The sequence below is a fragment of the Leuciscus leuciscus genome (genome assembly GCF_965113295.1).
Source record: "Leuciscus leuciscus genome assembly, chromosome: 24".
In the NCBI taxonomy this organism is placed as follows: domain Eukaryota; kingdom Metazoa; phylum Chordata; class Actinopteri; order Cypriniformes; family Leuciscidae; genus Leuciscus; species Leuciscus leuciscus.
In genome coordinates, this window is record NC_138723.1 from 26,721,367 (window position 1) to 26,734,291 (window position 12,925).

Below are 12,925 nucleotides of genomic sequence, written 5' to 3' on the forward strand. Positions count from 1 at the left end.
ACACAGCAGAGTCTGCAAAGCGTCACGAGAGACGGCGTTAAATTACCTCATGTCTCAAAGCACATAACATTACAATAATAATCAACGTAAACAACGTACAGAGCTCTAGTTTTACCACCAGACTGCTGCAGATTACTTTCGACTTTGATAGTGTAGACACAGAAACACATAAATCCGAGTCTGAGAATCCGGTGACTCTGTCTACAAGACATGAGATAATTTAACAGCGTCTCTTGTGACGCTATGCCGACGCTGCTGTGTTTTGAAGGAGGCGTGGCTTTGGAGATGTGGGATCTCATGCTTTCAAAGCTAGCTTGCTATTGCTAGCCTCTCTGAAATTGCCTACCCTACCTTTAACACATACAATCACTCACACAAAAAACTAACAAAATGATCTGACAGTCTGTTAAACAGCAATGAGAAGCTTTATATCAGTATAGTATATACAAAACTTCTCTGTGTATTTACAAAAGTCAACACAAGGTAGAAAATGAACACTTCACAAAATCAGAAATTAAACATCAAATAAGTCAAATGAAAAAACACTTATGATAGGGTCTCTCTTGTCATCAGGCAAAAAATCTGGGGCAAAAAAGGGCAAATGTTATTACAAATAAACACGAAAACACCTCAGATATTGTACAGTATTGTTTTAAATAATTCACAGAGACACAGATTAATCAGATCCCCAAGCTATAAAAAATTCACATATATATTTTTTAGAAATTTCGCAATAATAATATTAATAATAATAATAATTCCACTTGAAAAAGAAAAAAAAAAGAAAAAAGCAAAGCAAATCACAGTTTCTCCGGGTGACACAACAACGGCTGTATAAATAAGTTGATTATTAGAATGACAGATGTACGGAATTATAATTCCCATCCATGTGCCCCTCCTCTGAATGGACCAGTCTCCCTCTTTCCATAAAATCGTCCTTGTTTCCCGTATTCACATGCAAAGATTTTCACAAAGAAAACGTTGTAATATAAGAGCAGTAAACATGATTAGGAGTATTTTCAAAACATGATAGAAATATGACGATCTCGTGTTGTTTGCTCAGTTCAGTTCCGGAGGACGTCCCTTTCGCGTCCCCAAATTAAGATGGCAAAATGGTGCACAATGGATTTTTTTTTTAAGTGTACATATGGAATGGCTGTTCTTCGTAGGCATCGTTCTGAAAAATAAATCTCCTGTATATACAGACAAAACTCCAGGGTGTTGATCAAGATTGGACTGCATTTGAGGAGCACAGATGTCTGAAGGCCGAATGCAGTACGAAATGATAAATTACAGACGTCAGTTGGAATTACATACACATTTCCATTAGCGACAACTCAACCTGTTTCAATAAAATACGAATCAAACTCTCTCGTCGATGACACAAAGACAATTATGAATCAATTACAGTGCGTGCTTGCTGGGAAATAGATTTGTATCATTGCGATTCTGCACAAGGTTACCTGATCTGTCTTTTTACAAACTCGACCCCCATTGCATCTCAAGTGTTTCCTGCGATAAATACATTTACGTAGATCTGTCCATTTACATCATATTTAAAGAAAATATGATTTGTTTTTGTTAAAAACAGAGTACATGTCCATAGTCTTTCTTTCAAGCTCGTACAAGGATCAATATACGTCCTTTCATACACACATGCACATGTAATTCTGAATGTACACCCACATATATACACAAAGATATACGTAAATATAGACAGGTTGTTGGTTCGTCATTCTCGCCCCATCGTGGTTCAGCGTTGTCCCTCGGTATGACGCGGCCGAGGAGGTGAAAGAATGATCTTTGAAAACAGAATAAACGAAAGAAGGAGAGAGAAAGGAGAGGCTTGGACCCATATTCTTCAGAGAGCAGAAGAGGGCTGGCTACAGCGCGCTTGCACAAGTCCTGTGTCATGTGGTGGAATCCACCTGGATTTCCAAACGAGGTCTTCACACACTCATGGTCATGTTTGGAGAATACTACAAGGACATAAGAGTAAAAAAAAAAAAAGAGTTTGAGTGTGTTTTTGAGAACTTTGAGGGGTCATACCATACACTTTTAGCATGATATTTTAACAGCTGACCAAACGTTATTCGGCTTGGTTGATTACATTTTAATTGGAAGTGGCGAAGTCACGCATTCTGTGACATAGATATACACATAGATGCCTCATTAGCCGCTATACATAAGCCGTCCATCACAATGGAACGGTCAAAGCCGGTCCGTGAACATTCGAGAGCAAGTTGAGACATGAATATCTATATCTTTATATTCAGAAGATGATTTTGCTAAACTAACACAACATGACGAAGGTGTCAGCTAACACAACATTAAAAAGTTACCAAAAAAGTACCATAGTAAAAACCTGTAATATTGAGTTGATACATATAAAAACTAGGGCTGCCGATTTAATGCATTTACTTAATTAGTTATGGGGAAAAAACGCATTGAAATTAATAACGCAAATGCACCCGCCCGCCTCAGACCTACGTAGACCATCTGACATTTCATACAGTTGATTGGTGATGAACATGATGAAGGGCAACAACTTTCTCACTTTTCTCAATTAACACAATAATGACTTTAAATGATCTTTTGGGGGGTAATTTCTCAGCCAAATTTGATGTGCGATTAATTCGATTAATTAATCGCCACATTGTGTAATTAATTAGATTTAAATCTCGATAGTTTCACAACCAGAAGCTGCGCAATGTTGTGACTTTATTGATTCTCACTGTGAGTGACGACAACTTGACCGTTCCAATATGGCGGGAGCGCCGACGTGTATGGAGCTCTCGAATGTGGTTTCTACATATACATATCTATGGTCCGTGACGGATAGATAATTAACACGGCTGGTCCATGTGGTAATTAAATCGGGCAGGTAATCCATGACCATTCTTGACCTCAAATATGGCTGAATATTGTGATGAATATGTGATGAAATATATTTAAGATGATTAAAATTTCATCTTAACATGTTTATAAGGACACCAAGGGTATGTGATTTTGGTTACGAGTGGTTTCAGAAGTTCTTACAATTTTTCGTAACATACAATACATATTAGAACGAAAGGTATTGATAAATCATGATTTGTTTAAATGTTTGTACGCAGATGTCACACACAGATTTGCTTATTGAATGAGACCCAGTGGCTTTTGTTCAAGATAAAACACAAATGCACTTTCAGACAAGGAAATGACATACGCTCTCATTCTGGAAAGGGTTGAGGAAATTTCCACCCATCTCTCCGTCATCTCGGGGAGTTCCAGGCTGGTTGCTCATGCTTAGGTTACCAGGAGAGTTCTGCACAGATAGAGAGAAGTTTGATTTTACAGTTCAATACGTTTCGCAGACGATGCAAATTGTGCATGAAAATTAGGGTTGTCAATTTTACACATTATTTAAGCAAGAATCGTGTAATAATGTAATTAATGAGCATATCATGTAATTAATTTGATAAAATATTGAATACATTGACAGCCTGATTTAAAATATGAAAACAACTCTTACCTTAGGCATACTGTCCATGTCAGCTGACCCTAAAGAATTAAAAATATACATTTCAGATTTTAAAAATTATATTGTAGACGTATAGTTGCAAAGGCAGTACTTTTAAAAGGCACGATTAATCTTCACTGACCACAAGGGGGCATAAGCATGCAAGGCAAAAGGCAAAAAATGACAACAAATCAGGAAAATCAAGCATGAAAGCTGCAATTTCACATTGAATTATGACATGCTTTGATACTCCTCAAGCAAAGTACACAGCACTCAAAGATGTCCAATAGTACTATCTAAAGTGGTTGTCTGTACAAGAGAAACTCTTACCTAATGATCCATTCATGTGATGCGGCTCCATTCCCGCCATGCCTCCCATTGGACCGTCTCCTCCAGGACCGATAGGGAACTGTCAAACACACACATAATTATGTAAAACACACATTAAATATGATATTACAAGAAGTGCAGAGCAGAAAGTACAGTATGAACAAATGCAACTCAAAATGAACTGAGATGCATGTGTGCAAATATTTTACATTTGTCATGCTGTCTTACATTTTGCCGGTTTCCTCCGGGCGGCACTGCGCTGATCATGGTGTACATATTTTCTCCCGAGTTCGTCGAGTCTGTAGAGAAAGAGCCAAACACTCTAGCTCATCGACAATATTTCAGATAATGCTCCACTGATGGTTGTAAAAAGTATTTGGACACTTTTGGTCAATTGACACATTTTAAATATCACTATATTAGTAAACGCAATAAATAAAATACTTAAATGCATTGTACTTAAAGGCATTTAATAGTTAAAAAACTGTACATACATTCAACATTAATAATGCTTAATTATATAACTATACATTTAAATAAAAATATATTAAATAAGTAAACAATTATATACATGTATATAAATAATGTTGTTTATAATAGTTGATATATTAAAATCTTTAACACTAATTTTTAAAAACATTTTATTGTTATATTATGCAAGGTTAAATAATACATCAAATTAATAGATATATTGATAAATATAAATAAAATACACATAAATGTATATAACATCTTACACACTTTAAAAGATTGTATATATAAAAACCGCTATTGTTATAATTAAAAAAATATAATAAAAAAAACACCTTAAACACTTAAATTATTTAACTATAAACATTTCTACTGTTATAATTAAAAATTATTTTAAATAAAAATATATGAAATAAATAAATAGAATTATATACATGTATGTACAGTATATAAATACATTTTATATAATAACTTGCATATTAAAATCATTAACACTCAAAAACATTTTATTTTATTGTATTTAAAAACTGCAATGTTAAAAATATATACAATTAATAAATATAAAGATAAATTCTATATTACATTTTTTATTCAATTTATATAAATTTTATGTTTACGATTTATGTGTGTGTGTGTGTGTGTGTGTGTGTTTGTGTGTGTGTGTTTTATTTATATTTATCTATATATTTATAACTTGTATCTGTTTTTAACATTGCCGTTTTTAAATATAACAATAAAATATCAAAAAAATGTTTTTGAGTGTTAATGATTTTAATATATATATGTGTGTGTGTGTGTGTATATACATATATATATATATATATATATGTGTGTGTGTATACAGTATATACATACATATATATACAGTGTATATATATATATATATATATATATATATATATATAATACAATTATTATCCCCCTCGATATATCTGTTAATTATTAAATTCAACTTTGCATGAAAAAACAGTGCAGTCCTACCTGCAGGGCTAGGCATGATGGGAGTCCCTGGGGGCCCTCCTCCACCCGGTGGACCCTGAGGAGGAGAAAAGACAAATATTGTTCTAAATCCCATGTAACACAGTTTAATTAGTTACATTTGAATGCACTTGTGGCATATACATGTGTAAATGTGAGGATAGCCCTGAGTATGTGTGTGTGTGTTCATGACAGAGGCCTGAGGCCCTTGCTGTGGTCAGCACTGTGCATATCTGCTCTATCCTCCCTCTTCCCAAATCTAATTATCTCTCCTCCTCTCTGCTGACTCGGCTCTGCCTTCCCGAGCACCTCGTCTTGTCTGGCTGCTTTCAGTAAGCTACCACAGCTTCCCCTCCACAAATCATCTCAGCTGGGAGTTACTGACAGCGTTTTAACAGAATAACTTGTGTAAATGTCTTAAAACGACATGTTTAATCACACTGCGTATCTCAGATGTGTTTCGATGTATCTGATGTATCTGGTAAGGACTTTCTATGAGCCTCATTCATGCAAATATATAATATTATAAATATAACAATACATTTATAACAACGTTTAACACTATAACAATACATTTTATATATTTATTTTTGAAATATAACAAAAACAATAAAGATATATTTTTAAAAATGTCACAAGATTTACAAGAATAAAACACTGCCCGGCCAAAAAAAAAAAAAAAAAAAAAAAAAAATCGGTGTTTGGATTTACAGAGGCTCTTGCTCTGACCAAAAATTTATGCACCTCTTCATGAAAATAAATGTTGTGATGTTATTTCCATCAAGAGGTGCATACATTTTTGGTCAAGATCTTGTATTGTCAATGCAAGAGTCCAGCACTGTGTAAAGTCTCCTCCAGCACATCCCAAACACTTTCAATGAATTTAAAGGGATAGTTCACTTTGAAATTAATTTTTGGTATGTTTTAGCTTACCTCAAGGGCATCCAAGATGTAGGTGTCTTTTTTTCCGCAGTAGTTTCAATTTTGATATTTTTAGGTCAAACCGTTCTTGTCTGTCAGTCATATAATGCAGGTCTATGGTCATTATCTCAAAACACAAGTACAGAGTCCAAATTAAAACAATTCCCCGTCGTCCAAATTAAACAATTCCCCATCGTAAGTACACATTGATGGCCTAAGACACGAAACGAGCGGTTTGTGTGAGAAAACGAACAGTATTTATATCGTTTTTACCTCTTATACACAGCCATGTCGAAGTGATCTGATCTGACGTGTACGCAGACTGGTGCATAGATATATACACTAGATGTCGCCTTAAAGACATTCGTTCCAATGAACTGCCGTAGACAAGGCGACATCTAGTGTGTATATATCTATGCACCAGTCTGCGCACACGTCAGATCAGATCACTCGGACATGGCTGTGTATAAGAGGTAAAAACGATATAAATACTGTTCGTTTTCTCACACAAACCGCTTGTTTCGTGTCTTAGGCCATCAATGTGTACTTACGATGGGGAATTGTTTAATTTGGACGACGGGGAATTGTTTTAATTTTGGACTCTGTGCTTGTGTTTTGAGATAATGACCATAGACCTGCATTATATGACTGACAGACAAGAACGGTTTGACCTAAAAATATCAAAATTGAAACTACTGCGGAAAAAAAGACACCTACATCTTGGATGCCCTTGAGGTAAGCTAAAACATACCAAAAATTAATTTCAAAGTGAACTATCCCTTTAAGCTCTGGACTCAGAGGAGACGATTCATGTGTGAAAATGATTCTTCATGATCCTCACAACCATTCTTTCACAATCTGAGCCTGATGAATCTTGACATTGTCATCCTGGAATATGGCCATGATGTGTCTCATACATGGTTGTTTAAGAAATGAAAAGCTACACACTCCATCAACGAGGGTTAGAAGAACTGTTGCCAAACATATAACATGTTTGAAACATAATAATCACTGCAATAATGATCCAGTCATAGACTCTTAAGTATTTGCCTATATATTTAGGTTTTTTTTTTTGGCCTGGCAGTATATATATACTGTATGTATAATTTATTCTTATAATTTGGATCCACTGCTGAGGACACAGGACTATGGAAAAGATCTTGCGATCTGATGAATCTCTTCATGGCTGTTGGAGGTGTGTAAATGGAGAGGGTCACGGCTCTTACCACATAACTCCCTGGAGATGCTGATGAATACGGGATCTTAAATGCCACGTGGATCCGATCAGACAGAAAAACAGAGAGAACGTCAACAAAGCAGATGCTCTTTAAGTGCAAACATTTACGTATCTAAAGCTGTAGTGGCTGACATTTCACAACGAATGATTGTAGAAATGACTCACCGAGTTGGAGTTTGGTGGATTTGGCCACGGTCTTCCTCCGGGACCCCTATAATAAGGCGAGATGTGTTGTACTCATTAACTTTTCTAAGGCTATGGTAGGAAATAGTCTTTGTTTTATGGCAAATACATGTTAGTGTAACAAGAAGTATGTACATATTCATCCCAGGCATCCCAGGACCTCCAAGAGCATTGAGTGGTGGTCTCATGCCCCCTCCATATGCCTGGAACAATAAAAAAAAAGAGGAAATGTAGCAAAGAGTCTTTGCACATGGTTTAGATGAGCGATCCAAACCTATGGTCTTACCTGTGGCCCGAGAGGAACCATCCCTCTGGGCGGAGTCATTCTCTGCATAGCTCCGCCCATATTTGGATGACCTGTCCAATCAAAATGGAAATGAGTAAATTAGCAAGTGGCAAACACAGTGAGAGATGAATCTCAAAAGCTTTCAAGGAATGTTTTGAATAAAATCATATTTCACCACACCCCCAAAATAATTATTTATGTCTCACTATATATATTTTAATATAATAACAATGTAAAATGGTATAATGTATGGCAAATTTTCTTAGGGTCCGTTCACACCAAGGATGATAACTATAACATAGTTTTACAAATTGTTCTAAATATAAAAGAATAGTCCACACTATAACGATAAGAAGCGGCAATTGACAAAACTACAGCGGCTTATAATAAACAGAACGATGTCATGCGTTGGTGTGGAGGCTAATATTGTTATTGTTATAGTTATTGTTCTTGGTGTTAACAAACTTTAAGGTGAATCTCAAGAAAGAGCCCAAGAAATGTTTTTTTTTTAAATCACCTCACCACCTCCCCAAAAATGTCTACATTTATTTATTACATTTTATTTATTAAAAATGAATACATTTATAATACCATATTTAATATGCTAATATATATAGCCTACTTTAATCTACTTTCTTTCTTAAGGTGAATCTCATGAAAGCTATCATGAAATGTAAAAAAAAACTAAAAACAATTAATCTCTTCCCAAATATTCTATATGTTTCTAAATATATTTGAATATAATAATAATAATAATATATTTCATATGGTAATATTAAAAGTTTCCTATGGTAAATCTCATGAAAGCTGTCAAGAAATGTTGAAAAATGTATAAATAATATTGCACCACACCCTGATTAATATTTTCATGACAATGAATCATCAATAATTGAATCTAATTTCGGTTACTATAAAATAAAAAATATAAAATCAATTATAAAGTATTTAAACATCGTGGAAGTATTTAATTTATGCTAATTAAAAAAAAAACATCATTGTGTCCAGACTTGATTTCCATTACTGCATTACCATAATGAGAATGAGATTTTTTCCCCTCCACATTACGGTAATGAGAATTCTGGGGGAAAAGTGCTTAATTGCTAAGAAAATAATGTCATAATGGAGAAAATCTTAACGGCCCTAAAATAGGCTTTCGACTTTCTTTATGCAAAATATAATTTCTTAATTTTTTGGTGATAAATATGACCAAACATTTCACCCTATAAGATGGTTTAATTAATTATTCGCAAACAAACCTTGTTGTCTTGATGGGTCCATGCCACTGGGTAATAACGGCTGATTTCCAGGGACTCCACCTAATGCCTGAACCAGTGAGATACAGTACGAATTAACATGCATTTGTCAACATCGTCCAAGCAGGGGTAGTTAAGGCCCATTAGATGCCCTTGGGCTATGACATTAGATCAGGACCCAAAATATCACATTCAGGAGAGCGAGACAGTATGACTGGCTGGAAATATAATGTAGAGCCTTAAGCGACAGCAAAAATACTATTAGAGGGAGATATTAGTCTTGGCTGAAAAGTCTTAGTATGACTCACAGCAAGTTAATTAGACAAGACTAAAATAAAACATTTAAAACTCCAATCACTCCACCATCAGTGTGTATTTCTGTACAAAAGGATACGCACCTGATTGGGTATTCTGAGAGGTGGTCTGGGGCCGCCAGGATAGCGCGATGACATGAAAGGCTAGAAACAAAGAAGAGATATAATAATTAGCAAAAAACATCTTACTCTAAAGTCAACATGAAATCAAAATTAAGAAACATTCCTCTGTATTGGCTCACGAAAACACCATCAGCAGTGACCATACTTATGTGTAGTCTTTTTTAAGAACTGTACACACTAACTGAACTAGCTTTTCTTCAGCTCTAGGGGCATTTACTTAAAGCACCAGCAAGATCAATAGCACCGAGAACGTCTCCGGAGAACAGAAAACAATTATTTCCAAGCATCCAACCGAACAAGGCCATTTCCACCTCCACATCTGAGGTGAGATTAAGAAACAACCCTTGATGACAAAGTAAACATACTATATGTATCTAAGACCAAGAGACACAAGAAAATAACCATATATAGAATTTTTCCTTGGATAAGTCAAGACGATGATGAGACGTCCTTAATGCCTGCAATTTCGGCAATCCTATAAGATCATTACAAATCACATTGTGCGACATGGATCTGGTAAACTTGGGTACGACATGTATGCAGACTGTACGATGATGACACCTACTGAATTGTAGGCTACGACGCATATGGAAGAATAAAACATCATTAGCATGCGCTAGTGGTAAACAAACAGAGCAAGATGAATCACACTTTGGCAATTGTGGTTTTTATGTGCGCTGAAAAAAGCGGAGGAAGCGAAAGCGGAGAATATGGACATGGCTAGGGAAAAGAGGCCAACTTGGCATGCTAATCTTGCAAATGGAGTTTGAGGTAAGTAGTTTTAAGTTTTAGCGCCATGTCACACCATTTCATGTTGCATTTTTATTGGCTAGTCAGTAGATGTAGGTCATACCCATACACATTGTGAGATGATCATGCTAAATTTCTGACACTGTCAAATTTTTTTCGCAGGCTATCTTTGGTCGCAAGACCGTGAAAATGGCCGTCTTTGAACCTCTTCACTGTACGACATAGGACCACCGATAGGAGCCACAACCACAGAAATTGCCACGATTGGTCATGTTTCGTCTGGAACAGCTCAAAATCGTACAATGTGTCCCAGGCATAACTCTTTCCCCACCATTGACGGAAATTTCCGGCTTTCTGTGTTTTCACTGTTATACGGTAGGGGGCGCTATTGCGCATCTTCTGAAAGAATACAGAAATAAGGCTGTGTGTCCACCAAAGTGTTTTTAGCCAACTGAAAACGCCTAGCTGTGGGCGCTTGAGAGCGTTTTGGCAGCGTTGCGTTTTTTTCAGTTGAGACGCTTTGCTTGTTATGATACGGAATATCCGCGAAAGTGTTACTAGTATCTCATTTCACACATATTTTGTTTCTGTGTTGATTCTATATTAAAATGTCGATACAATGTAACGTATTTTCTCTGGCTCTTGTTTTAAATGATTTTGTTCCGTTATTATGCTTGTTGTTGTCATCTGTTGACGTTGTACAAGCAGAATGTGGCAGTTGGTCAGTGTGGTATTAGTCCCGCCCCTCCTCCACTGTGATTGGACGATTGGGTAAAAAGTGACAGTGATGAGCGCTGCGTTTTACCCAAAGTTGAACATTCTTCAACTCTCGGCGACCTGTAAAAAAGCTGAGCATTCAGCACTTCAGCGTGAAAAAAACTCTCAGCGCCTCGTTAGGCTCATGGCATTTTAAAAATGCGACGCTCCCATTGAAAACAACTGGGAAAATACGCCAGCCGCGTGAAAAAACGCTTTGGTGGACACACGGCCAAAGCGATAAAAAGCGGGGTTTGAGTTAAATAAATGTGACTATATCAGCATGGAATATTGTTTATATAAAAAAGATGAAACTAAAATGTAGTTAAAAAAATTCAAACTTTACCAGAAGAGGAGACAAAATATTACAGACTAGTTTTTAACAAGCCTATAGGAGCTCTGAGCTCATCTTGCCAAGAGTTTCAATCCCCCGAGTTTTACTTCATCTTCTCCAATCTACTCTGCCAAAAATTCACAGATGATCTGAAAACACCAACAATCATGTGTGTTTGAGTTTGAGAATCTCAGTTGAGATTCTGCACATAAAGCCAGTCAAAACCACATCAAACAATCTGATGAGCTAGAAAGAATAAAAGTATTAATTTCTTTCTTACTGACCCCAAAGTTTTTATACATAGAGTCTTGTTGTGACGTTGTACCTTTCTGTAAACAAGTGAAGAGTTAAAAGTGATCAGTTCACAAGGCTTTGGATTCTCATTTCAGAGATCAAAGCTCAGACGAGGGGCCAATCTGTCTCAGAGCCAACATCTATCCATAATTAAGGGCAATGAGAATCAGTCATTATTATGTGAAAATTGGACATCTTCACACTGTTTTCACGAAAATGCATTTCTTTGTTCATCAAAGAGAACGTAGACTTGGAGAGAGATCATGTTGTGACCTGAATGTGCTGAATATCTTCAAAATTTCAGCCATATTTCTGTGCAGCTTTAAGCAGTATTAATACTTCTTACTTCAATGCTACATAAGGAATATTTCCGTAAACAAAAAAGTAAGAGTAAGTTAGGATTTTCCTGTGTTGCGATCACCTTAAGAGGTAACCATAGCAACAGCAGGCTGCTCCCTTTCTGTGCTCAGGATCCATATTGGCGGATACATCGATAAAACATAAATACTGTCGTTATCTATCACTTTATTAGATTTACATTTCACATGTGTTCAGGGTTCTCACTCTTTTTGACCAATGCACTTTCTATTAGAGTGATTGCAGCATTTGTGCATGGTTAAAAGCATTTTGATTCAAACTGATTCACTAATGAATAATTCAGACCATTTTAAACCATTAAACTGATCTCTCACAAAGTTTTACTCAACACAAGATCAGTGGAATCTAGATAAATGCAATATTGTAGAGCAGAACGAAACTAGAAATACATTTAAAACTGTTTTCCATGACTTTGCAAGTTATTTCCAGGAATTTGCTCAGTTTTGATGTTTTGGCTAACTGTACTAGGTGTTCCTAACAGTTTGGACCTGAAAAATTACTTAATTATACTTAATTATATATAAGCAGGGCTTGAGATTAACTTTTTTGCTCACTAGCCACATGTGTCTAGTGGTTTTCCAAAGTTAGCCACTCAGCATTTTCACTGGCCACAATTTTGACATCGATACCATAGGAAAAAACTGCTATATAGATATTTTTAATATTATCTCATAATTTGGCAGCCGGTATATTAGGCTGCTGTCACTTTAAGACCTGACACACGGATCCATCATAGTGTTTTAAATAGCCAAGCCCTCGCCGAAATTCAAGCCCTGTAACACCAACAATATTCATCCGGAAACAAATGAAATGAG

At 35.9% G+C, this 12,925-nt stretch overlaps 1 protein-coding gene and 1 long non-coding RNA gene across 5 annotated transcripts in view; one reads left to right on the plus strand and one right to left on the minus strand.

Moving 5' to 3' along the window:
- The window catches only part of LOC309488705, a 169,050-nt gene that overhangs the window by 127,218 nt on the left and 28,907 nt on the right, over positions 1 to 12,925 (plus strand). The gene's annotated exons all lie outside the window — the stretch shown is intronic.
- The window catches only part of ssbp2b (single stranded DNA binding protein 2b), a 79,859-nt gene continuing 67,340 nt past the window's right edge, over positions 407 to 12,925 (minus strand). For all 4 annotated transcript variants that reach the window (XM_082157024.1, XM_082157027.1, XM_082157025.1 and 1 more), the window contains 12 exons: positions 9,560 to 9,619; positions 9,165 to 9,231; positions 7,909 to 7,979; positions 7,758 to 7,825; positions 7,605 to 7,650; positions 7,429 to 7,464; positions 5,285 to 5,339; positions 4,061 to 4,131; positions 3,833 to 3,911; positions 3,515 to 3,543; positions 3,209 to 3,307; positions 407 to 1,979 (listed from right to left, as the gene is read on the minus strand). In XM_082157024.1, coding sequence (XP_082013150.1) covers positions 1,950 to 1,979; positions 3,209 to 3,307; positions 3,515 to 3,543; positions 3,833 to 3,911; positions 4,061 to 4,131; positions 5,285 to 5,339; positions 7,429 to 7,464; positions 7,605 to 7,650; positions 7,758 to 7,825; positions 7,909 to 7,979; positions 9,165 to 9,231; positions 9,560 to 9,619 — 711 coding nt within the window. In that variant the 3' untranslated portion in view covers positions 407 to 1,949. The remainder of the gene's footprint in view (positions 1,980 to 3,208; positions 3,308 to 3,514; positions 3,544 to 3,832; positions 3,912 to 4,060; positions 4,132 to 5,284; positions 5,340 to 7,428; positions 7,465 to 7,604; positions 7,651 to 7,757; positions 7,826 to 7,908; positions 7,980 to 9,164; positions 9,232 to 9,559; positions 9,620 to 12,925) is intronic.